This window comes from Engystomops pustulosus, chromosome 1 (assembly GCF_040894005.1).
Source record: "Engystomops pustulosus chromosome 1, aEngPut4.maternal, whole genome shotgun sequence".
NCBI lineage: Eukaryota > Metazoa > Chordata > Amphibia > Anura > Leptodactylidae > Engystomops > Engystomops pustulosus.
Window position 1 is genome coordinate 98,694,461 of NC_092411.1, and position 27,684 is coordinate 98,722,144.

Below are 27,684 nucleotides of genomic sequence, written 5' to 3' on the forward strand. Positions count from 1 at the left end.
CTTTGTTTCACCATATTCGGATGCTAATAATTTTTTCATCCTTTTGTGTATGACCTGTGCAAGGTTTTGTTTTTTGCAGGACGGTTTTCAACCACTTTGGGGACTGTACAACTGTTTGATCCCTTTTGAGTTTAAAAATGGTGAAAAAGTGGTGTTTTGGACATGTGAGAGCTATTTCACCCACTTCGACGTATGGCATAATTGTTTTTATATTTTGATAGACCGGCATATTGGGATGCGGCGATTTCCAACATATTTTAAATTTATTTCTAGTGAAAGGGGGATGATTTGAACTTTTACTTCTGTATTGTAGTATATGGCACTTTTACTATTGATCTCTAAACGTCTGCCGTAGGTTAGAGATCATGCTCAATGACAAGCCTTCCCTACTGCCATCACAACCAATTATCACCACCCTATGACCTCAAGGGAGTAGGGGGCATCAATTCAAAGATGTCGCCACCAGCATTTGAATGGTTGACATCCACAATCAGTGCCAGCACCAACTACGTTAGCAGTTAGCCATGGGTTTTTGCTGCAATATACAGGAAACACCCATCCATACACTTTTTCTGATGTTTTATTTATATATCCAGGGGCTATGGTATAGTAATATATTGGGTGGTTGCAAGTAATTTTTTTATATATATGCAGGGGGTAAAAAGTTTTTATGCAAGAAATTTGATATTTGGAGGGGCAAAGTTTTTGTTATTCGGGGAACACTATACTATAAATGACTGTGGTATTTATAGTTGTGCAGTGTGGGGATATGCTGCAGGAGCTAAAGACATCTGGCCAAATATTCTGCAGCCATAAGTCACAGTACTTAATGACCAAGAAGGTCCCACTTCTGCCTGTATCTGTTCAGCACTGTAGTCACTGACTATTTAATTGTAGATTGTGAGACAGCTCTCCACATATAACAATTATCTTAAACATATAAGGGGTTATTTATAAGGTCTTCTGCACCAGAAAACTGGCGTAGAAGCCACAAAATAATTGCAAATGCTAGCAGTCTGCCAGCACTAGCGATTATTTCCCCCTTTAGGTGAGCACCAAGCCAAGGAAACTTGGAGAGGCGTGAATGGGGGCAAGGCCAGCGGCAGAGTGGGCGTACAGGCTGCAGCAAGCAAACTGTCAAAGGTGAAAATTTGTATGTTGCAGAACAGTTCTATACCAGGTAGGACCTGGCATACAAAATAAGGAGTTCAAAAATTATAATATGCCATAGCATGAGCCCCCTAGTGTAAGCATAAGGTGATAGTTAGATGCGTTGTGTGGGATGAATGATTTTTATATTAGTGGCAGGGGTTGCTGTAAGAAACCTATACTTACTCTTGTCCTCGCCTCTAGTCCAGCGTGGTGCCTCCTCACTGTCTCTGATACAGTTATGTCAACAACACCCGCTGAAGCTTCAGGTGAGGCCAGTATCAGATGTGCCATCTACACAATGGGGCACATTTACTAAGGGTTGGACGGTGCACTTTTGTCAGACCCTGCACGTTCTTAAAGGCTAAAATGGCTTGCACAGGTATTAAAGAAGTGTTTGAGCTGAGATTGTGGCGCACGCTATTTTTTTGTGTCGCAGTTGCGCTGGATTCCATGGGACACAAATTAGGGGACGTGTCATCGGACGACTCAAATGATTCGAACCGAGCTCTGATTTAAACTTTCAAATTGGGTTGCACACCCTATGTTAAAGGTGCACCATAAAAATAAGGTGAACTCTGTCAGGCCACTGCAGGGAAGCGACAGATTCATGATTTCTGGCACACGATCGAAGTGAACAATATCCACGCACTTTTAGTGAACTGTCTGAATTTGTAAGTAAATGTGCTCCAATGTCACTGCTGAGGCAGAGTATACAAAACCAAGACTTATGTAGATAGAGGGAGCTGTGCTTCACCCAAGGTGAGGACAGAGGAGAGTACAGGCTCTTTTTGTTTTCTTACAGCAAGCCCCTGCCAGTGATATAAGAAATTTATCCTTCACAAACCATCTAATTAGTTTCGCTGTTACATATACATCAATAACATCTAAACAAAACAAAGTCAAAATTGGTAAAAAATATAATTTTATTAAACTAAAGTACTGTACATAAACTAAAGCATTTTACCATAACCAAACCATAAGAGTATTCTATAGGAATGGCTATATGAATGGCTACATGAATGGCTATAGGAAAGGCTACACTTCTGCGTTTTGTATAACATCAAGACACACAGTCCTTAACAGTATTAAATAAATAGCAAAATAAAAAGTGTCAAAAAGTGAGCCAAGTGATAAAATCCAGTACAGAATTGCATAGAAGGGAGCAATAACCCTATATATCAGGGAAGGCTAACCTTTTAGAGACCGAGTGCCCAAACTACAACCAAAATCCAGTTATTAACCGTGAAGTGCCAACGTGCCATTTTAAGCTGTAACTTATTGCTACCTGTTCTTCCACTTCTTTAATTATATCAGCCGCCTGAGGCCACCAATACAGTTGAAAGAAGGTGAGCAAATTCAGACTCTCATTGTAGCTTCCTTCCCGGGTCTCTCTGTACAGGAAGAATGTTAGGTCCAGCAGGATGAGCTCCAAAGATAATGCACTTCTGTCAACACCTTCTCACTTTTCCTGCAGTTCCAAAAAGTCAATGAAGTGTCGCTGTAAAATAGTGCTGAGAGAAACATCTTATAAGTTGCCTGTGACTGTGGGAAAATTTAATGGATTTGGTCCTGTTTGGTGAACTGGGCTGATGGCCTGAGTGCCCACAGAAAGGGCTCTGAGTGCCACCTCTGGCACCAGTGCCATAGGTTCGCCATCACTGCTATATATCAAACCCTAAATTTAATTTATGAAATATTAAAATTTCATAAATTAAACTGTAAATACAGTAGTTATAATATATAAAATGGTAAACTTGCCTTTGTCTAACTTATTTTATTTGCCTTTTTTTCTCTTGCTTATATACTGTAGCTCCCAAACATTTCAAAGCACTTTAAAGACATTCTATTTTCTATAAATATGGATTATTAACCAGATTCTCAATTGCCTCCTGTATAATTAGATTTTTATGGTATGATATTATTGATTTACACTCTGATACGCTTCCAGGTGTATACAACATAGATCATTTGGAATGTACTTTACAGACATTGGGGGTTATTTATGTTTAGTCAAGACATTTATGCGTGTCTTATTTTGTTTTTTTCTGGTTTTTAGTTTCATTTATTGTACAGGTTGATATATAAGGCAGCTGAGTCTGTGGGGTTTTTGTGACTTATTAAAAAGTCTCCCAAAGGTCGCACAAAAGTTGCATACTCTGCAACTTATGTCTGATCGGGACTGGAGTTTATATGTGAATTTTTTAACAACGATTGTTGCCAAAATTACAACTTTGGATTTTTAAAGACATATCAGGCGCAACATTGAAATATTGTTGCTAAGGAAAATGAGAAAGGTGAGTGAAAAAGTGGCAAATTTAGACGCAAATATACAAATGTGCCAAAAAAAATTGCAAATTAAGAGAAAATAAGAGAAAAAAAGCTAAATTCCTGTGATAAATGACACCCATTTTCACCCATTGTGGATGGAAAGTAGATTTCTTGGAGAAAAAGTATGTCACGTCACTGCTTATCCACCTCACTCGCCTCATTCGGCTCTGTACTGAACCAACATCCTTCAGTGTGACAGCACTCTCTCCAGCCGCAGAATTCTTGTGCTTGTGTGTTGCACCAGTGAGTTCAGTCCATGTACTCCTCTTCTTCAGCTGTTTGTAGCTGGTGCACAGCACTTTTCACCGTTCAGCCTTCTGCTAGTTATAATCCAGTTTGCACAATCCTCATCCCCATTCTTCATCTGGTTACAGGTTCCCTTTAACCCATCATGCTTCCTTACTTACTTTCTATTCCAAGAACATACATCACTGCCAATTGAGGTCTTTGGACAAGATAAAATCATGGGCTTATGTTATATATATGGCGCATTCATATGTTCAAGTTTTTCAGATACATTTTTAAGCCGAAAGCAGGAGTGGGTGAGAACACATCAATGGGAGAAGCTGCTCTCCTTTTTTTCACTCCATTTCTAGTTTGCACATCAAAAACTGCATCTGAAAAACTGAACGTGTGAACGCACCCTCTTACAAACGGAAGTCGCATGCAGATCTATATAGGACATCTAAGTCAGGGCTAAGATTTAAATTAATTAATAAATTAACTTCTATAGCTTTTACCATCATCACCTGGTAATATAAATGGTATGGTAATAAAATAAACATCTTATTTATATTTGATATCAATCTTTTATAAATCAAATTTCCTGAAGTTAAAAGATAGAAAGTGCAACTCTGGAGATTGATTGAAGAGAATGTGAGCATTACCCTGTAACAACCACCACAGCATACAAGGCTATTTGCATCTGTCTCAATACATTGTGCAGAGCCAGTGAATATTGGATCCCTATTGTTGACCTATCCTATGATTAGGTCATCAATATCTAGTCTTTATCCACTGTGTTATGTACACAGTGTACAACTAAAGTTTCATTTGCTCATTGGCTTACAGTCTTCTTCATTCTCAGTTTGATAAACAAGACAGTTGGCTCCTTTGGTTTTTCCTTGTTAACACCTCCAACACAGCGCACTAAACTCAGAGATACTTGCTTTAGTTTTGGACTTCCAAAGATCAGAACTATTGACTGAGCTGGTGAATAGCCATAGATTATCATCAAACAGGTACAGAATCCTGGGCTACTTTGAGGAAATATTTCTATGAAGACAAGAATTTCTGATATATAAAATGATATGTAAAGAAAAAGAAGACAACTTATTGTCCTTGCTGCCCGTACACGACCCTCTGCCCGGGCACTTAGCTCTCCCTTTGCATTCTTATCAGAATTGTGTGCCACAAGTGACTTGATGATCAGACCATTAGTAATTGCTACTAATATTAAAGGAATAGAACAACTTATGAGATTACTGGGTAGTAGATATACAACATTCAGGCTAGGAACCGATATTTCTACACTCTCATTCATTGATATGTTTATATTTGGAGAATCATTGTGGAAGTTCCAGGCTGCAGGAAGGCCTGTAGCAAATGATATAAAGAGAGAAGCCAATATTAGCTGTGGAACTAATCGAGCAACTGCAAGCTTCAGTCGGATTAACAATGGATGCGTGGCTATGACAATCTGCAAGTAATAATTGACTGAAAGGCAAACTGTGAACCAGAAGCTGCAGTAGATGGGAAGAATGAGCAGGACAGTGGATATGATATAGACTTCATCCTGAAAATAAATGTCACCACAGACAAAGCTCATATAATCATTGATTAACATGATGAGCTGGAAGAATATGTTAGACACGCAAAGAGTTATCACAATGAGATCTGATGGACTGAGGCTCTTGGACACAGCTTTGTCTATAAGATTGACAGCAATGATGAAGGAGTTGGTGAACACTGCCATCACAGTGCTGACACCTAAAACAATCATGGAAACCAGTATAAATGCAGGAAGCATCAGAAATAACTTTCAATGGCCGAACAATTCCACTGGCCTCAATTTATTATGATGAAATATGTGTCACTGCTTCTGGTGTGCGAGTATCAAAGACTTCCAACACCAGCAATTTAACACAAGGTGGGTTTTTCCATTTATCCCTGTGGAGACAGAAAAATATTATTCAACAATTGTCTTCTTTCTTATTTTCAGTTTGCTTCCTTGTTATTGGGATTACAGACAAGCACTGCACTCTGAATTCCAAAACTTACTATATATTGTTGTATTTGCACCAAATATATATATATATATATATATAAATAAGTTTGTTCTTAAAGGGGTATTCTCGTCTGGGCACTCACATTCTGTTTCATTATTCTGCCATACATAAACATTTCTTCAATTGGATGTTATTAAAAAAAATGTTCCTGTGTGAAGATAATTTCTCATAAATGTAGTCATGTTGTCCCTTAGAAACGAGATTGCACAAAGAAACAAAAGGTTATTGTATATAAAATGTCCGGGAGTTACTGTATGTCGCACAGCCGTCCTGTGGTAATGATCGCTTATTCCTGGTGGTCCGGCAGGACTCTAAAGCGCAAGTCTGGCCACCGCTGCCAGAGTGTGACGTGGTCGTATCCGAGGAAGCTATCTGGTTTCTAAGGGACAACATGACTACATTTATGAGAAATTATCTTCACACAGGAACATTTTTTTTATTAACATGTTTAATGTTTAAGTTGAATTTGTATGTAAGTCGCAACTGTATAGTTTATCATTGTAACCCCAGGCAATTTTTTTTGCTCTCTGTGACAATTGTATTTTAAAAATGTTGGATTCTCATAAGAACCAGGATTAACAATAACGCTTCATTTCAGACACCTATGATAACTTTTATAGCTGTTTATTGTAGCCTAAGGCTAAAGTATAGTAAATTAGCAACATCTACAGGCCCGTTTGTAACTAGGGGTCATCTGTAAATCGTGTGTTCTTAAGTAGGACACTGCCTGTATATATTTTGGAACCTTTACAATGCTCAATCCAGTTTTGAGATGTGAGTAAGGCCAGTTTCACATAGGTTGGCCTTACAGGACTCACTTGAATTTAGCCGAACATCGGTTCAGACAGTTAATCCAGCAGACGCAGCATGACAGTACAAACAGGCCTAAGGGTGGTGTAACATGTAGCGATTGGTAACTAGTACCTGGTGTCTTGCATTTAGACAATACAACACACCGGATCCTGGTTACGGAGTTTCCATAGAAACATATATACGATTGGGCCATGGCACGCCCCCATGCCCTTTGATTTAATTTCTAAACTGAGTCAACGTGTAACAGTGCACTAAATGTTACCACTGCTTTAATTAATTGTAGGTATGGTGCAATATTAGACAAAACCTATGTTCAAGATAGATGCTGTTTCTTAAAAAAAGAACCCCCAATTTTTCTAAAACTATTCAACTAATTTGATTCCTGTGTTTTTCTGATTAAAGAGATTTAAGGCTAACATAAGGAGCAATGGGTCATTAAAACATTACAAGGTAAAGTAAACTGTCCAAAATCAACTATGAACTGTTAAGAAGAGTTCTCCTAGTAAACCAAGCTATATTCCTACTTCTTATAGGGACTTAATGCTACACCCATTTAACTTAATTCTCCTAGGGGGGAGAGGCTTAAAAAGTGTAAAAATCAAAACAAAACTAAAAATATAAAAAATGTAAAAAACCCAAAAGTTAAAACCACCCATCATTCACTGGAACTTATATAAAAATAAATAAACAAAACAAATCATAGCCCTATTAGGCATCACCCCGTTCCAAATGTCCCGATCTATTTAAATATCAAAATAATTATCTTCGGTAGCGAACCACATAACGGAACATAGCGCACGAATGTCCTGACTACCACTTTTTCGCCATTTTGCATCTCATAAAAATTGGAATAAAAAGTAGTGAAAAGATCAAACAGTCCCCAAATTGGTAGCAATCAAAATGTCATCATGTACTGCAGAAAATAATACATATCAGAGCTTTGTATGCTGTAGCATGATAATGTTATTAGTTTCAAAATATGGCAAAATTAGGACTTTTTTGGACATAAGGTGTTAATTTTTTTAAACCTAATAAAAACTTTATAAATGTGGTATCCCATGATTGTACTGATCCAAAGAATAAAGTAGAGGTGTTATTTGGAGAGCACATTGAAAGCCAAAAAATAGAGCCCACAAGAAAATGGTTGAAATACGTTTTTTTTTTGTTCTATTTCACCACATTTAGATTTATTTTCCCGGTTCCCAGTACATGGTATGGAATGTAATATAATGACACTAGGAAGTACAAATTGTTACACAGAAAACAAGCCTCATCTTGAGGAGCAAAAAATGGAAACACAAAAACAAAAAAGGGTCAGGTTGTTAAGGGGTTAAAGTAGTACTGTTGGAATAGTTTTCCTTTTCCCATTTTTGATTTGCATATGTATTTGATTCAGAATCAATTTTGAAGTGGTTTTAGGTACAGTTTCTTATTTTAATGTGAACTGAACAGGTAAATGTCTTTCACCTGTTAATTAACAAAACTTCACCTAAAACCACATAAAAATTGTGGGTGCAGTCACATGTTGTAGTTAAAACTGCATTGCATCAGCTTTGAGGTGTTTTTAGGTGGAGTTTTGTTAATTTAACAGGTAAAACACATTTGTGGAATAGGTTTTCCCCTTCAAAATCAAATTCACCTGCTCAGTTCATGTCTTTCACCTGTTAAACTGACAAAACTTCACCTAAAACCACCTAAAAACTCATTATGATGCAGTTGGAACTGCAGCGTGTGACTGTACCGTGACTGTAATGCTTTAACACCTTCCCACACTTGGACGTAATAGTACGTCCCTGCGGGAAGATAATTCCTGTACATGGACGTACTATTCAGCCACCGGCTCATGAAAAGAGCTGTATACTACAGCTGACACCGCACTCTGACACCCGCGATTGGAGCCGGCTCTGATTGCAAGTGTTAACCAAGTATTGTAGAGCAGTGTATTGAACTTGAACCAGCGATCAGAGCATCGCTGGTTAAAGTTCAAGTTCGTATAGGTAAAAAAAGTTAAAAGAAGTAAGTTTAAAACATTAAAATAAATAAAAAAACCATAAACCCCTCAAATGTCACTTTCCCATACATACACTTAATAAAGTATAAAAAACACAAATACACAAAAAATCCCTCATATTTGGAATAATAATGTATAATATAACAGAATCATTACTGGAACCGCACGGTAAACCCCATTTTAAAAAAAACGTTCTGTAAAAAATTAGTTTTATTCAATACCCTTTACAAAATGCTCTAAAAAGGAATTTAAAAAAGTTACGTTTCAAAATAAGACCACTAAATGAATGACTACTGTATATAATTGAGTATAAACCGAGTTTTTCGGCCCAAAAAAAACTCGGCTTATTGTCGAGTGAAGAAAAAAATTAATGTCAAAACTCACCTTTTTGGCGCACCCACAGGTCTTCTCTTCTTACGTCGGCAGTGGCAGGTCCTTGTGCAGCAGCTGCGCAGCTATGACATCAGCCACCGGTGACATCATAGTGTGTGGCGGCCGGGCATTGTGCTGACCTGGAGAGGACATGCCCAAGGCACCGGTAAGGTGAGCGCTTAGTTTATTTTTTTTTTTGTGCTTGGCAAACTGGGGGCTGGCTAGCTATATACTACAAGGGACTGGTTATATACTAAAGGGGGCTGGCTGACTATTTTCTAAAAGGGGATCGCTGGCTATATACTACAGGGCGAAATCTATATATTTAAGGGTGCTGGCTATATGCTACAGGGGACTTGCTTTATACTACAAGGGGCTGGCTGGCTATATACTACTAGGGGCTTACTGGCTATATACTGGGAAGCTGTGAACAATGCGTTTTCCACCCTCGTCTTATACTAGAGTCAATAGGTTTTCCCAGTTTTTGGTGGCAAAATTAGGTCTCTTGACTTATACTTGGGTCGGATTATACTCGAGTATGTATTGTATTCTTGCAAAAAATAAGCCTTTAACCAGATTTGTCAGCCGAAAAATAAGGTTATGCATTTGAAAAGACTGTGATGCTAAAATGAATAAAATATTTTTCAAATTAGTTTTTTATTGAATAAAATTGGGAAAATAGGTTGCATAAGGGATCTGCATAATTGTGGCGACCCAAAGAATAAAAATAATATTTTTTTTTTTTGGTATGATGAATGGCAAAAAAATATAACAAAAAAATCTTACCAAAAATTAATGATTTAAATTTTCTCTACCAACAAAGAGTAAATAAAATCCCCCGAAATTATGTACCAGAAAAGTGCATTTCATGTGGCAAACAATAAGCCCCTATAGGTCCACATTAAAAAAAGAAAAAAAAAAAATTATAGCCTGTGCAATTTGACATAGCAAATCTGATCTGGATGGCGCCTCCTTCCATTCTATGCCCGGCCGTGCGCCCATACAGCAGGTTACCACCACATATAGGATATCTTTGTATTCAGGAGAAATTGGGTATCAAACTTTGTTTGTATTGTCCAAAAATATTACAATTTGTAGAACGCGCCTCCATTTTGTTTTAACCCCTATAAAACACCTAAAGGGTTAACAAACTTCTTATGCTGAGGTGTGTAGTTTCCATAATGGGGTCATTTACGAGTCTAGCTATTACTTAGGCCTCTCACAGTTAAAAGTTGAGCAAGTCCCGCTGAATACAGGGAGATTTTCCAAAAATGTGAAAAATGGCACCCAAATTTTAAGCCTTACAACATTCTAATAAAATAAGTGGAATCTTACAAAACCATGCTAACATAAAGCCGACATTTGGGAAATGTAAGTTATGAATTAATTTGGGTGATATGACTATCTGCTTCAAAAGTACAGAATTTAGAACATTGAAAATAAAGAATTTTTCCAAATTTCTGTTTTTTTTAATAACTAAACACTTAAGATATCATCCAAACTAAAACGAATCTAAACGAAACTAAACAAATTTGAAGTACAATGTGTCACAAGAAAACTCCCCTGGATATGTTAAAGCAGGGGTCAGGAACCTTTTTGGCCGAGAGAGCCATGAACGCCACATACTTTAAAATGTTATTCCGGAAGAGCCATATCATGTGTACATGCCCCCTAGTAGATAGGTAGTCCCAGGGTCACGGGCCCCTGCAATCTAGGTCTCGGATCGCAGGCACACCTGTGCCCCTCTCTGTGGCGGCGCCCCTTTCCGAGCTCATTCAACTCACCACTTTCCGCCTCCCGGCTGGCCAGCACATGCGCCATCACTCGCGGCACTTCCCACTTTCGCAGTTCCTATAAAGACCAGGGGCTACCAGATAGGTAGCCATAGCACATGTCCCCCAGTATATATGTAGCCATAGCACATGCCCCCAGTATATAGGTATCTGCAGCACATACTCCCGTTAGATAGGTAGCTGCAGCACATACTCCCGTTGGATAGGTAGCCGCAGCACATACTCCCAGTAGATATGTAGCCACAGCACATACTCCCAGTAGAAAGGTAGCCACAGCACATACTCCCAGTAGAAAGGTAGCCACAGCACATACTCCCAGTAGATATGTAGCCACAGCACATACTCCCAGTAGAAAGGTAGCCACAGCACATACTCCCAGTAGAAAGGTAGCCACAGCACATACTCCCAGTAGAAAGGTAGCCACAGCACATACTCCCAGTAGATAGGTAGCCACAGCACATACTCCCAGTAGATATGTAGCCACAGCACATACTCCCAGTAGATATGTAGCCACAGCACATACTGCCAGTAGATAGGTAGCCACAGCACATGCCCCCAAGTAGATAAGTAGCCACAGCACATACTCCGAGTAGATAGGTAGTCACAGCAAAAAAAAAAAAAAAAGAATATTCACTTACAAGGGCTCCCTGCAGCCAGCTCCTCATCGCTCTCACGCTCTTCTCTTTGAGCCAGGCGATGGTGCCTGGGTCATACAAAGGATGTAGGCTGCGGTTACATCGCTGCCTGTGTCCAGTGATCAGTCTAAGGCCCCTTTCACACTTGAGTTTTTCACGCGTGTTTTCTGCAGGTGCTTTTGACGCGCAGAACTTGCATTGCACTCTGACCCATTGTAATCAATGGGTCTTTGCAGACTTGCATATTTTTTCACGCACACACGCGCGTTTTTTTTTTTACGTGCGTTTAAATCTCGACATGCTCTACTTTTGCAATTCACGCGCGTGAAAAACGCACCAGTCTATGGAGACGCATCAAAAACGCATTGCACACTGAGACACTTGCAAGTGCAATGCGTTTTTCACACATCAATTGCCATTATCTGTGCGTGAAAAACGCATTGAAATTGCATTGAAAATGCGCGTGAAAAACTGAGACACTGAACAAACTGAGACTGAAAACTGATTGAACTCTGATGCAAAATGTGCATTTTTCACTGACCAAACCCTGATCGCACCCTGATCAAACTCTGACGTGATCTGCAACGCAAGTGTGGAAGGGGCCTAAGACACACAGAGCAGCCATCACTATGTATTAAAGATCTGTCTGAGAGCCAGATGCAGCCAACAAAAGAGCCATATCTGGCTCCCGAGCCATAGGTTCCCTACCCCTGTGTTAAAGAGTTCCAAAGCTATAACCACTTATTGTGATACAGGGCAGATTTGAAAAATGGGGCCGCTTCCTAGAGGCCAAAATAGAGTCCTGAAGGGGTTAATGTGATGTTTTAACTGCAACACAGCCTCACCCTGGAGCATGTAAGGCCTTTAAGACTAAGTATTACTGCCAAGGTATTTAAAGAGTTTAATTCTTTTTTCATGACTCAAGCTCAAGCTAAACATGTTCTCACTAATGAATGCTAAACGCCTGACCATGCTAATTATACCAATAATCCTACTTCTATAGCCATATGGAAGGAAAGCTTTAACCAGGCATAAACAGGAGGAACAAAACATTCAGTGAGCAAGAAACTATAGATTGTGGGAGATACAGTATGGGCTTCCTGGTTTCCCAATGATCCACATAAACATAATTTTTGGTCTCTGTGACAATTGGATTGTAAAAATGTTGGATTATCATAAGATTCAGGATTAACAACAAAGCTTAATTGCAGCCACCTTTTATAACTGTTATAGCTGTTTATTGTAGCCTAAGGCTAAAGTACAGAAAATTACCAATTACAAGAGGTCCGTTTGTAACTAGGGGTCGTCTGTAAGTTGGGTGTTCTTAAGTAGGGGACCGCCTATATATATATATATATATATATATATATGAATAACTGCATAAAATCCTCCTGTTTACTAATAGTAACAGAGGTAAAAATTACTGTCATACTATGTTTGAAAATATTATCAATGCAGAAATTATAATATGACATATATCTCTGGTTACATTTTTACAGGTATTTTGACACATAAAAAACCTGAAAGGTACATTGATAGTTGTGTTAGCATTTCTACTTACCTTTCCTGCTTGATATTGTTGCCACAGCTTTTCAGAAGCTGATGACAGACTCTAATTTTAGAGTTTTCTTTGCTTTAACTTTTGTATTATATTGCTCCACTCAGAAAGCTGGTCACTATAGAAAGGGGGCTTCTATTGTATACAAACGTATTATTAACACAAGTTAGTGTATAAGAAATGAGAGCAAAGTATCAAGTCCAACACGAAACCTCAGCCAATGTCATGTACTAAACCTGATATTCAGTGTTTATACCAAACTCTTGCCAAGTAACCACCTAAACTGCTGCAAATGTTAAGTTTGTTTGAATTTTATAAAATGTTCTAGAATTATGCACTTGGACTGCAAATATAACAAAAAGCTGTAAAAAACTATATAATCCTTCTGTTTGAGTGCTTATTTAGTGATCTGACCTCTCCTACCAGAAAGACCTTTTATTCCCTTGCATTTACCTTATAATTAATAGGAGTGTCAGCGCCTCAGGGTTAATTACATCTTTCAGTGTTTGTTGATTCCCAAAACTCCTGAAAATGATGACTACGGTAATTAAATAGCTAATTTTTTATGTCTAGTTTCCTTTCACAGCTACTGGAGATGACGTATGACCAGACAATATGGTATTGATCTTTATATCGTTTCTTATTATCTTTTATTCAGTTGTGCATATGTTATAGCCAATCAAAGAAAAATATAGAAAAATCAAGGGTAATTTTACAAGAATGTAACAAGAATACAAATCAGACATTTTAATTATGTTAATTGGATATAGAATTTGAACATAGGTCTCCAAAATTATTCTGAGATTCCTATTTTAGATGTATTTTTTGTATGGCTATGAGTCCATTAACAAAATCCATAAAGTTTGTTGCCTATTTATAGCATTCAAGCTATTGCTACAAAATATCCAAGAACAATGGTGTAACTAGGAGACGCAGGGCCCAATGGCAGACTTCTGAATGGGGCCCTCATCCCCTCAGAAAATATACATATTTGGATAATCACACATTTATACACACTTAAGTAGAAGGCAGGAATTAGGGATGTGAGAACCCTAATCCTATTGTTTTGGTGTTTTATCTGAGCTCCTAATTCATGCTGTGTACTGTAGAAGATGTGCACTGTTACATTCATATAATACTGTACAATTTTCTGCATAATATGGATATAATGGTGCACATCCTCCATTCTATAGTGTGCCATGTTAAATGCCTGGCTAATGCAAGAGGGACAGCCAACATATATAAACTGTATCAAAAGATGGGATGTTTTATTTGATGTTATTTTATGAAGTATTGCTCTCCAAGTAAAATTGTTCTCCTTTCCAATATAGTGGCATTGGAGCTATGTGACTCTACATGGAGGCCATTATGTGGTCTTACGATAGGAGTACAATACAACTGGAATATCCAAAACTGTGATGTTTAATGTAAAACTGAGCTTTATACTCACCCTTGTGAATTCAGATACACATTTGAAACAATAAAAGTCCGTTCTATTTTGAGAATTCCTGGTGCTGGATATTCTCATATTTCATATGGAATGCTTATGGGCATGCGAGTGCATCGGGAACCAACACAAGTTGCTAGATTTGTCTGCAGACTGATAATAACTAAAGGGGCAGTGATTTCAGAGAAAAGCTAGAGTATTTTTAGCTCCAAAATAATGGGGCACATAAATTGTTGGGTCACACAAATAAAGTGGTGACCAGCTACAGTCCGTGACAAGTTTCTGTTTTAGAATTTTATTGCTGAACCAGCAAGTACAAAGCAGTATGGAATCAATGAGTTAAGTATGATTTTTTTTATTTTTATGCTCCTGACAGTTTAATAATTGATATCATTTTATTCAGATGAAAGACACCTGTGAGGGCTTTTATGTGGTGTGTAGTAAAGACTGCAATAAATGTCATTTTTGCTTCAGTACTTTTTTTCTTATGCTTACAACCTAAATATAATGAAAGAACCAGGCTTACTTATGGCATTTTTTTATGGCAGGGCTTTTACACCAGTTTTCCACTTGGCGTGGAAGAACGTGAAGGGGGTTTGACTGAGGATGGTGGAAATGCCCCACACCTGCACACTCGCTGTAGCCTGCGACTGGACAAGCCTGAACGGTCTCTGGTAATAGTGCAATTCTACACTTGTACATAAGGATGTATTCAGCGTGCCAGAAGAGGCGATTTAATTCATATGCTGGTGCACAATGCACTGGCATATAATAAATGTTCCCCAATTGTATTTGCCACCTCAAGTTTCCCTTCCAGTGTACCCATACCTTCCTCACTGCAATCCCTTGAATCTCCCAATTTTGAACCTCAATGTTTGTGTTTGAGTTCTGGGGGAAAATTAATACACACACATAGGGGGGCATTCACTATTTTTGGTGCTAGTTGTTGACTTTTGGTGCCCAATTTTAGTGGTGTTATGTGCTGGGGTGTTATATTGTGGCACACTTACCGACATGTGACTAGTACGTCACATGTCAGCTGATCCCTCTCCATACAAGGTGGGGGTTTGCTGCATATAGCAGCAAACAGCCACCGGTAACACCCGTATTCAGTGCTGCCGGAGTCATTTAAATAACATCAGTGTGGGCGCCGCCATCCGCCTGGTTTTAATACATTCATTACAGTGTGGGATTTGCACATTGTGATAACTTATGTGGTAAAGCCCCATATACTGCCATACTACATAGCATCAGGCAACCTAGGGTTAAAGTACCCTAGAGGGGTCTGCAAAATAGAAAATAAAAGTTAAAAAATTTGTATTAAAAAAAAAAATTAAATCACCCCCCTTTCCCTAGAACTCATATAAATACAAATAAACAGTAAAAATCATAATGTCAAAATATAAATATCAAAATATAATAATTGTTATTCCTGGTGTTTAATCTTTTGAAAAATATAATAAACTAGCTGTAGCTCCAGGTGTGGTATAGTAAATAACTGATCTTAGCTACAACAAAATAGAATAGGTTGAAAAAAATATTTTATATGTATCTTTATACTGTCTCGGACTGTCACTGACCGTCTCTGTCACTGACTGCCCTTTTTTATAAGATATTTTAACAGTCTCTTCCAGTGACACTGACACTATCATTCCAGTGACTGTCTGTCTCTGACAGTCTCATTCCAGCGACTGTCTGTCTCTGACACTCTCATTCCAGCAACTGTCTCTCTCTGACACTCTCATTCTAGTGACTGTCTGTTTCTGGCAGTCTCATTCCAATGACAGTCTCTGACAATGTGGGATTTGTACATTGTAATAAATTATGTGGTAAAGCCCCATATACTGCCATACTATATAGGATCAATCAGACAACCTGGGGTTGAAGTACCCTAGAGGGGTCTGCAAAATAGTAAAAATAGTAAAAAATAAAAAAAAGTTAAAAAGAATTATATTTAAAAAAAAATTCAAATCACCCCCATTTTCCTAGAACTCATAAAAATACAAATAAACAGTAAAAAATCATAAACATGTTAGGTGTTGCCGCCTCCCAAAATGTCTGATCTATCAAAATATAATAATGGTTATTCCCGGTGTTTAACCCCATAACGAAATGCCACTCTTCTTTTGAGAAATATAATAAACTAGCTGTAGCTCCCGGCGAGGCCAGGATAGTAAATAACTGATCTTAGCTACAACAAAATAGAAAAGGTTGAAAAATATATTTTATATGTATCTACATACTGTCTCTGTCACTAACCGCCCTTTTATATAATTTTTTTTTACAGTCTTTTCCAGTGACTGTCTGTCTCTGACACTCTCATTCCAGCGACTGTCTGTCTTTGTCAGTCTGATGCCAGCGGCTATCTGTCTCTGACACTGTCATTCTAGCAACGGTCTCTCTCTGACACGCTTATTCTATTGACTGTCTGTCTCAGGCAATCTCATTCCAGTGACTGTCTGTTTCTGGCAGTCTGATTCCAGTGCCTGTATCTGACTCTCTCATAACAGTGACTGTCACTTTGTCTATTTGGAGATTTATCAGAAGTGTATGAAAGCAGAACTGCTCTAGTTGCCCATGGCAACCAATTAGAGTTCAAGTTTCATTTTCCCACAGCTTTTCATAAAATTACAGTTGTTCTCTGTTTCCATGGGCAACTGGAACCGTTTTACCCCAGACATTTCTGATAAATCTCCCCCTATCTCTGTGGGAGTTACGAGCGACGATCCTCGGCAAGATGGCGGTGCCCACCTTTTCCGGCGGCGATCGCTGGGATAACACCCCGGTAAGTCTTTGCTGCATGTTGCGGCAAAGACTTACCAGCTATGGAGAGTGATCAGCTCGTGAGCCCTCTCCATACACCGGGACCCGACCCCCGCCGTGAATACACAGCGGGCGGTCGTGAACCGGTTAATTTAATCCTCCCTTTTCTTTTTCCCCCGCTTTTATTTTTTTGCACAAACTTATAATGCCCTAACTTTCATATTGTGGCCACTGTCTTCCATCCCCCTCACATATTGTGGCCTCCAATTCCCCATCCACCTCATATTGTGGCCTCCTGTCCTCCATCCTCCTCATATTGTAGCCTCGTATCCTCCATCACCTTCATATTGTGGCCCCCTGCACTCCATCCTCTCATGTGGTGACCTTCTGTCCTTCATCCCTCTCATATTGTGACCTATTGTCTTCCATCCCTTTCATATTGTGGCCTCCTGTCCTCCATCACCCTCATATTATGGCCTCTTGTCCTCCATGCCACTCATATTGTGGCCTCCTGTCCTCCATCCCACTCATATTGTCACCTCCTGTCCTCCATCCCCTTCATAATGTGGTCCCCTGTCCTCCATAACCCTCATATTGAGGTCCTCCATCCTCCTCATAATGTGACCTCCTGTCCTCCATCCCTCTCATATTGTGACCTACTGTCTTCCATCCCTCTCATATTATGGCCTCCTGTCCTCCATCACCCTCATATTGTGGCCTCTCGTCCTCCATCCCACTCATATTGTGGCCTCCTGTCCTCCATCCCACTCATATTGTCGCCTCCTGTCCTCCATCCCCTTCATAATGTGGTCCCCTGTCCTCCATAACCCTCATATTGAGGTCCTCCATCTTCCTCATAATGTGGCCTCCTGACCTCTAGAGGACAGGAGGAAGCTGGAGGATAGGAGGCTACAAGAGGCTGCAGGACATGGGGCTACAGGAGGAAGCTGGAGGATAGGGGGCTGCAGAAGGTGGCTGGAGGACAGGAGGCTGCTGGAGGACAGGAGGAAGCTGGAGGACAGGGGGCTGCGGGAAAGGGCTAGTGGACAGGAGGATGCTGGAGGGTAGGAGGCTACAGGAGGAGGCTGATGGACAGAAGGAAACAGGAGGAGGCTGTAGGACAGGGGCCACAGGAGGAGAACAGGAGGAGAACAGGAGGAGAACAGAAGGAGGACAGGAGGCTACAGGAGGAGAAGAAAGACAGTGGGGCTACAGGAGGAACATGGAGGACAGGAGGCCACAGGAGGAGGCTGTAAGACATGATGCCACTGGAAGAGGAGGATGGAGGACATGAGGCCACAGGAAGATGATGATGGAGGACAGGGGCCACAGGAAGAGGAGGATGGAGGACAAGGGGCCACAGGAAGAGGATGATGGAGGGCGGGAGGCCACAGTATGAAGAGGATAGAGAACAGGAGACCACAGTATGAGGAGGATAGAGAACAGGAGGCCACAGTATGAGGACGATGGAGGACAGGAGGCCACAGTATGAGGAGGTAGGATGATAAGAGGCAACAGTAATTTTTTTGCCCCACCCCCAACCCTCAAAGTACTTTAAAGGGGTTGGACACTTTAAACAAAGTTTGGGCAATTTCTTGGGGGCAGGCTGGTGTTCAAATACTCCACTTACCTTATTTTAAAATTCTTGATCGTTGTCCCAATCTTCTATCGCTCCACATCGGTCCATGGGCCCTCTTCTTTCTTCCCTTTTCCACACTGCGCTGCTCACTGGAGGACCACGCGACTCTTCTTCCCATCTGTCGTGCGTGCTGCCGTCCTCTGCTGTTTTACAGGCTGCCATCTAATTGAGTGGATGCAGGGCGCATGTCATAATAATTCAGTGCATCCGCCACAGTAAAGCATGTTCTCTCCTCCTTGGCAACAATCATGTCCTCCCCCCCTAGACAACAAACATTTCCCACTTTTCCCCTTGGCAACAAGGATGTCCCCCTGCCCCCTAGACAACGAACATGTCCTGCTCCCCCTTGGCAACTATCATCTCCCCCTTCCACTTGGCAACGAGCATGTTTACCACCCCTATGTCAATGAGCATATGCCACCACCTAGACAATTAGCCCTTTTGTGTGTGTGTGTTAAAAGACGCCAGCACGTGGGTGCCGCCATCTTTATTACGATCATTGCGCCCCCGAACGTCATTCGGGGGCGGCGATCGGTTGCCATGGTAGCCTCGGGTCTTCGTTTGACCTGAGGCTATCTGGCTTCTGCAGATTCGTTACAATGAGCCATTGGCTCATTGTAATGAATTAGCTGCAAAAATGCCATATATTGCAATACAGAAGTATTGCAGTTTATGGTAGGAACGATCTGACCATCTAGGGTTAATGTACCGTACATGGTCTAAGAATTAGTGAAAAAAAAAAGTTTAAAAAATATAAAAAAATTATAAAATATAAAAAATTTAAATCACCCCCCTTTCCCTACAACTGATATAAAACATAATAAACAGTAAAAATCACAGACACATTAGGTATCGCCGCGTCCCAAAATGCCCAATCTATCAAAATATAAAACGGTTACGGCCGGCGGTGACCTCCGAGATGGGAAATGGCGCCCAAATGTCCGAAATGCGACTTTTACACCTTTTTACATCACATAAAAAATGGAATAAAAAATTATCAAAATGTCGCACAGACCTCAAAATGGTAGCAATGAAAACTTTGGCTCATTTCGCAAAAAAATGACATGTCCCCCAGCCCCGTGCACCAAAGTATGAAAAAGTTTTTAGCATCAGAAGATGGCAAAACATTTTTTTTCTTTTTTGTACACATTAGTTTAATTTTTGAAAATGTATTAAAACACAATAAAACCTATATAAATTTAGTATCACCGCGATCGCACCGAACCAAAGAATAAAGCTGAGGTGTTATTTTGAGTGCACAGTCAAAGTCGTAAAAACTGAGCCCACAAGAACGTGACGCGGTTTTTTTTAAAGTTTTCCACATTTGGAATTTTTTTTCAACTTCGCAGTACAAGGCATGTTAAAATAAATAACATTACGGGAATTAAAATTTGTTACGCACAAAATAAGCCCTCACACAGGTCTGTACACGTAAAAATGAAAAAGTTATGGATTTTTGAAGGTGGAGAGCGAGAAATGAGCGAAAAAACCCTGTGTCCTTAAGGGGTTAAAATCTTTTGTACAAAAAAAATTTTTCTTTTTCCTATATTCTGCAAACGCGGCCAGCCCCGATGGGTGCGGCTTGGTCTGCGTTTGCGTTCGCAAACGCAGCCAAGACGGCACGTCTGCCATCACCCTTAGTGTCAGTTTGCACCACTTCCATTAAAGCTTCTTTTATTTGTTTTCTATCCAATTTTCTGCTCAAATAATGGAAGAACTAAAGGAAAAGGTGCAAATGTTCATTTAACCCCTTACCGATAAAAAAAAATTCAATAAAAAGTTATAAGGTAAAGGTCGTACAGTCCTAAAAATGGTAGCATTGAAAACGGCATCAAAAGTCGCACAAAATGACACCACCCACATATCCGCAAACCAAAGTATGAAAAAGTTATTAGTGCCAAAAACGGCAAAATAAAAAAAATACATTTTTTTGTACAGGAGGTTTTAATATTTGTAAATATATAAAAATAATGTTATAAATATAACATGTTATAAAACCTATACAAATTTGGTATCCCTGTGATCGTACCGACCCAAAGAATAAAGTAGACATGTTATTTGTGGCGCACAGTGAAAGCCGTAAAACCAAGCCCACCAGAATACGATGCAAATGCACCATTTTCACTGCATTTGAAATTTTTTTCCCCCTCCCAAGTATATGTCATGGAATATTCAATACCATCACTATGAAGTGAAATTTGTTACGCAGAAAACAAGCTGTCAGCGCTCTTTACATGTAAAAATAAAAAAAATGATAGATTTTTGAAGGTGGGGAGTGAAAAATGGAAATGAAAAAACTAAAAAGGGCCAGGCCCATTAAGTCAATGGACATTTTATACTTATGTACAACTAAGATGGTTTAAGATTAGAGATGAGCGAACATACTCGTCCGAGCTTGATGCTCGATCGAGCATTAGTGTACTCGTAACTGCTCGTTGCTCGGACGAGTATTTCGCCCGCTCGAGAAAATGGCAGCTCCCGCCGTTTTGCTTTTTGGCGGCCAGAAACAGAGCCAATCACAAGCCAGGAGACTCTGCACTCCACCCAGCATGACGTGGTACCCTTACACGTAGATAGCAGTGGTTGGCTGGCCAGATCAGGTGACCCTGGGATAGACTAGCCGCTGCCCGCGCTGCTCGGATCATTCTCTGTCTGGATGCCGCTAGGGAGAGAGCTGCTGCTGGTCAGGGAAAGCGTTAGGGTGTTCTATTAGCTTACTGTTAGGCAGGAGTGATTCTAAAAGAACCCAACAGCGCTTCTTAGGGCTACAATAACGTTATAATTTTTTTTTTTTTTTTATTTGCAGCTAGTACCATATTGTGAGGAATTAGCAGGGGGACTTGCTACCGTTGTGTTTAGCTCTTAGTGACACACATATCCACCTCAAACACCAAAGTGGGAAAATTTATTAGGGGTTTGAGTAGAATTAGGCACAGTCTGCCAGTTTCTTTTTATTTTACGTTTATTGTTTTAATAACTCAGTGTCATCTCATCTTGCATAGTAGTGTGCTGTAATACTTGGCTAGAAAATAGCCATAGGAGAATACAAACGGCTTAATTACGCCTACAGTAGCGTTATATATATTTGATTTCTGGTTGATCTGCTGGTGGCTGTAGTTGTTGCAGTGCATCTACTAGCAAATTGTCAGCAATTTGGAGTCAGACTTGCGACCACTGTGTTTTGCGCTTAGTGACGCACATATCCATCGCAAAGACCGAAGTGGGAAAATTTATTAGGGGCCGGGGTTGTATTTCAATTAGGCACAGTCTGCCATTTCCTTTTTTATTTTACGTTTATTTTTTTCATAACTCAGTGTCATCTCATCTTGCATAGTAGTGTGCTGTAATACTTGGCTAGAAAATAGCCATAGGAGAATACAAAAGGCTTAATTACGCCTACAGTAGCGTTATATATATTTGATTTCTGGTTGATCTGCTGGTGGCTGTAGTTATTGCAGTGCATCTACTAGCAAATTGTCAGCAATTTGGAGTCAGACTTGCGACCACTGTGTTTTGCGCTTAGTGACGCACATATCCATCGCAAAGACCGAAGTGGGAAAATTTATTAGGGGCCGGGGTTGTATTTCAATTAGGCACAGTCTGCCATTTCCTTTTTTATTTTACGTTTATTTTTTTAATAACTCAGTGTCATCTCATCTTGCATAGTAGTGTGCTGTAATACTTGGCTAGAAAATAGCCATAGGAGAATACAAACGGCTTAATTACGCCTACAGTAGCGTTATATATATTTGATTTCTGGTTGATCTGCTGGTGGCTGTAGTTGTTGCAGTGCATCTACTAGCAAATTGTCAGCAATTTGGAGTCAGACTTGCGACCACTGTGTTTTGCGCTTAGTGACGCACATATCCATCGCAAAGACCGAAGTGGGAAAATTTATTAGGGGCCGGGGTTGTATTTCAATTAGGCACAGTCTGCCATTTCCTTTTTTATTTTACGTTTATTTTTTTCATAACTCAGCGTTATCTCATCTGGCATAGCAGTGTGCTGTAATACTTGGCTAGAAAATAGCCATAGGAGAATACAAACGGCTTAATTACGCCTACAGTACCGTTATATATATTTGATTTCTGGTTGATCTGCTGGTGGCTGTAGTTGTTGCAGTGCATCTACTAGCAAATTGTCAGCAATTTGGAGTCAGACTTGCCACCACTGTGTTTTGCGCTTAGTGACGCACATATCCATCGCAAAGACCGAAGTGGGAAAATTTATTAGGGGCCGGGGTTGTATTTCAATTAGGCACAGTCTGCCATTTCCTTTTTTATTTTACATTTATTTTTTTCATAACTCAGCGTCATCTCATCTGGCATAGCAGTGTGCTTTCATACTTGGCTAGAAAATAGCCATAGCAATAGGATAGCATCGTTTGGTTTTAAAAACTAAAAAACACAAAAAAAAAAAAAAAAAAAAAAAGTTAAAAAAAAAATTCAAGTTATAACTCTCATTTTCAAAATGTTTAACCCGAGGGCTAGGGGTAGAGGACGAGGGCGGGGACGTGGGCGTCCAACTACTGCAGGGGTCAGAGGCCGTGGTCCTGGGCGGGGTGAGACACCACCTGCTTATGAGGGAGCAGGGGAACGCCGCAGAGCTACACTCCCTAGGTTCATGTCTGAAGTTACTGGGACTCGTGGTAGAGCACTGTTGAGGCCAGAACAGTGCGAACAGGTGATGTCGTGGATTGCCGACAATGCTTCGAGCAATTTGTCCACCAGTCAGTCTTCCACGCAGTCCACCCATGTCACCGAAATCGGCACTCCTCCAGCTCCTGCACCTCAGCCTCCTCCCCCCCAGTCTGCCCCCTCCCAGCAAAATTTGCCATTTGAACCGGCATACTCTGAGGAACTGTTTTCTGGACCATTCCCACAGTCACAAACCACTTGTCCGGTTGCTGATGAGCAATTTTCCGATGCCCAGGTTTTCCACCAGTCGCAGTCTGTGGGTGATGATGACCTTGTTGACGTACTGGAAGAAGTGTGTAAAGAGGTGTCCGACGATGAGGAGACACGGTTGTCAGACAGTGGGGAAGTTGTTGTCAGGGCAGGAAGTCCGAGGGGGGAGCAGACTGAGGGATCGGAGGATGATGAGGTGACAGACCCAAGCTGGGTTGAGAGGCCGGGTGAACACAGTACTTCTGAGACGGAGGAGAGTCCTCGACCAGAACAGGTTGGAAGAGGCAGTGGTGGGGCTAGACGGAGAGGCAGGGCCAGAGTTGGTGCATCAGCGCCAAATGTGTCAACTAGTGAAGCTCCCGTGGCGAGGGCTCCTGCGGCGAGGGCTAGATTTTCAGAAGTCTGGAGGTTCTTTAAGGAAACACCGGATGACCGACGGACTGTGGTGTGCCACATTTGCCAAACCAGGATCAGCAGGGGTTCCACCACTACTAGCTTAACTACCACCAGTATGCGCAGGCATATGAATGCTAAACACCCCACTCAGTGGCAACAAGCGCGTTCACCTCCGGCCGTGCACACCACTGCTCCTTCCCCTGTGTCAGCTCATAGTCAGCCCCCTGCCCAGGACCCTGCCACAAAAACCACATCGTCGCCTCCACGATCCTCCACAGCATCCACCAGCGTTCAGCTCTCCATACCCCAGACGCTGGAGCGGAAACGCAAATATAGTGCAACCCACCCGCACGCCCAAGCCCTTAATGTGCACATCTCCAGATTGCTAAGCCTGGAGATGCTGCCCTATAGGCTAGTAGAGACCGAGGCCTTTCGCAGCCTCATGGCGGCGGCCGCCCCTCGGTATTCGGTCCCCAGCCGCCACTACTTTTCCCGATGTGCCGTCCCATCCCTGCACCAGCACGTGTCAGACAACATAATCCGTGCCCTGACCAACGCCGTTTCTGACAAGGTCCACCTGACCACGGACACGTGGACGAGTGCTGCCGGGCAGGGCCACTATATATCGCTGACGGCACATTGGGTTAACTTGGTGGAGGCTGGGACCAAGTCTGACCCTGCGGCTGGTCATATACTGCCGACGCCAAGGATTGCGGGGCCTACCTCGGTCCAGGTGTTTCAGGCCTACTATGCCTCCTCCTCCTCCCACCCCTCCTCCTCCGAACGACCATCCGTGGGCATGGCGCCATCAGTCGGTAGCTCTAGGCACAGCAGCAGTGCCGTCGCTAAGCGACAGCAGGCGGTGCTGAAACTGCTGAGCCTAGGCGATAAAAGGCACACCGCCCAAGAACTATTACAGGGCATCACGGCGCAGACTGATCTGTGGCTGGCACCGCTGAACCTGAAGCCAGGCATGGTTGTGTGTGACAACGGCCGTAACCTGGTGGCGGCTCTGCAACTCGGCAGACTGACACATGTGCCATGCCTGGCCCATGTGTTAAATCTGATAGTTCAGCGTTTCCTCAAGACATACCCCAATCTGTCTGATTTGCTCACGAAGGTGCGCCGCATCTGTGCGCATTTCAGGAAGTCCAGCACAGATGCTGCCACTCTCAGGGCAGCGCAGCGCCGCCTCCAACTGCCCGCTCACCGACTGTTGTGCGACGTGCCCACGAGGTGGAATTCAACACTGACCATGTTATCCAGAGTTTACCAGCAGCGCCGAGCGATTGTAGACTGCCAGATGTCAACTTCCACCAGAACTGGTAGTCAGGTCAGTCAGCTTCCTCAAGTCTACAATGAGAAGTGGACGTGGATGTCTGATATCTGTCAGGTGCTGAGTAACTTTGAGGAGTCAACACAGATGGTCAGTGGCGATGCCGCCATCATCAGCCTCACCATCCCGCTGCTTGGCCTGTTGAAAAACTCTCTGGTCAGCATGAAGTCGGAAGCTTTGCGCTCCTCACAAGAGACGGGGGAAGAAGATTCCCTTGTTGATAGCCAAAGCACCCTTAGGTCTGTTTCTCAGCGCATATCGGAGGAGGTGGAGGTGGAGGAGGATGAGGAGGAGGAGGAAGAGGAGGAGAATGTTGGCGAGACACAAGAGGGGACCATTGTTGAGTCCTTCACTGTTGAGCGTGTATGGGCAGAAGAAGAGGAATTGGAGGAGTTGGAGGAGGAGGAAATGGACAGTCAGGCCAGTGAGGGGAGCGAATTCTTACGCGTTGGTACTCTGGCGCATATGGCAGATTTCATGCTAGGCTGCCTATCCCGTGACCCTCGCGTTCAAATAATTTATTCCAGCACCGATTACTGGGTGTTCACTCTCCTGGACCCACGGTACAAGCAAAATCTTTCCACTCTCATCCCTGGAGAGGAAAGGAGTGTGAGAATGCATGAATACCAGCAGGCCCTGGTGCACAAGCTGAAACAGTATTTCCCTTCTGACAGCGCTAGCGGCAGAGTGCGTAGTTCTGCGGGACAAGTAGCGAGGGAGAGTAGGCGAGCAGGCAGCTTGTCCAGCACTGGCAAGGGTACGCTATACAAGGCTTTTGCCAGCTTTATGTCACCCCAGCAAGACACTGTCACCTGTCCCCAGTCTCGGCAGAGTAGGGCTGATCTTTACAGAAAGATGGTGAGGGAGTACGTAGCTGACCATACCATCGTCCTAAATGATCACACAGCTCCCTACAACTACTGGGTTTCAAAGCTGGACATGTGGCACGAACTGGCGCTGTACGCCTTGGAGGTTCTTGCCTGCCCTGCCGCTAGCGTCTTGTCCGAGCGGGTTTTCAGTGCAGCTGGTGGCATCATCACCGATAAGCGTACACGCCTGTCGACTGACAGCACTGACAGGCTGACGCTTATCAAGATGAATAAAGCATGGATTTCTCCTCATTTCCAATCTCCAGCAGGTGAAGGAAGCTCAACCTGAATAATTTATCCACTCCTCCTCCTCCTCCTCATTTTCCTCCTTCTCCTGCTCTTTGTACAGTAAAGCAGAGGAAACTGGCTATTTTTTGACAGGGCCCACTGGCTCTACCTATAGTACTTTATGCATTTAATTTTTCTGGAGGGCCACCGACCCGGTCCTCTGTTTTAAACAATTTTTGGGAGTGCCACATACAGGCACTCAATCTATTCAATTTTTCTGGAGCTCCACCTACCTGCTCCTCTGGTTTGAAAAATTTTTTGGACTGCCACATACAGGCACTCAATCTATTCCATTTTTCTGGAGGGCCACCTACCTGCTCCTCTGGTTTGAAAACTTTTTTGGACTGCCACATACAGGCACTCAATCTATTCAATTTTTCTGGAGGGCCACCTACCTGCTCCTCTGGTTTAAAAACTTTTTTGGACTGCCACATACAGGCACTCAATCTATTCCATTTTTCTGGAGGGCCACCTACCTGCTCCTCTGGTTTGAAAACTTTTTTGGACTGCCACATACAGGCACTCAATCTATTCAATTTTTCTGGAGGGCCACCTACCTGCTCCTCTGGTTTAAAAACTTTTTTGGACTGCCACATACAGGCACTCAATCTATTCCATTTTTCTGGAGGGCCACCTACCTGCTCCTCTGGTTTAAAAACTTTTTTGGACTGCCACATACAGGCACTCAATCTATTCCATTTTTCTGGAGGGCCACCTACCTGCTCCTCTGGTTTAAAAACTTTTTTGGACTGCCACATACAGGCACTCAATCTATTCCATTTTTCTGGAGGGCCACCTACCTGCTCCTCTGGTTTGAAAAATTTTTTGGACTGCCACATACAGGCACTATCCAAATTGAATTGTCTCCATAGCAGCCTCCACACGTTGTCTCCATTGCTACCTCCAAAAGTCGTCCATATAGCTGCCTCCATACATCGTCCCTTTATCAAACGAGGTTTGTCAGGCCGAAATTTGGGTTGTTTTCATGGATTCCACATCAAAGTTGTTAACTTTGTCGCCACCCTGCTGTGTTATCCACAAAATACACTGGCAAACTTTTACCATTTACGGATATTATTTCAGCGCTTC

The 27,684-nt window shown here is 41.8% G+C and overlaps 1 protein-coding gene across 1 annotated transcript; it reads right to left on the reverse strand.

Annotated features, from left to right (window-relative positions):
* Nucleotides 1–3,544: 3,544 nt before the first annotated feature.
* On the reverse strand, nucleotides 3,545–9,110 carry LOC140079235 (taste receptor type 2 member 40-like). Its single transcript, XM_072126074.1, has 2 exons — nucleotides 8,977–9,110; nucleotides 3,545–5,649 (listed from the first exon to the last, which is right to left on the reverse strand). The coding sequence occupies exon 2, from the start codon at nucleotides 5,507–5,509 to the stop codon at nucleotides 4,538–4,540; it is 972 nt and encodes a 323-aa protein (XP_071982175.1). The 5' UTR covers nucleotides 5,510–5,649; nucleotides 8,977–9,110; the 3' UTR covers nucleotides 3,545–4,537.
* Between the last annotated feature and the right edge of the window lie 18,574 nt (nucleotides 9,111–27,684).

Excerpts from the sequence above, each read along its gene's own strand:
- LOC140079235 (XM_072126074.1), bottom strand. The coding sequence starts at position 5,509 with ATGCTTCCTGCATTTATACTGGTTTCCATGATTGTTTTAGGTGTCAGC.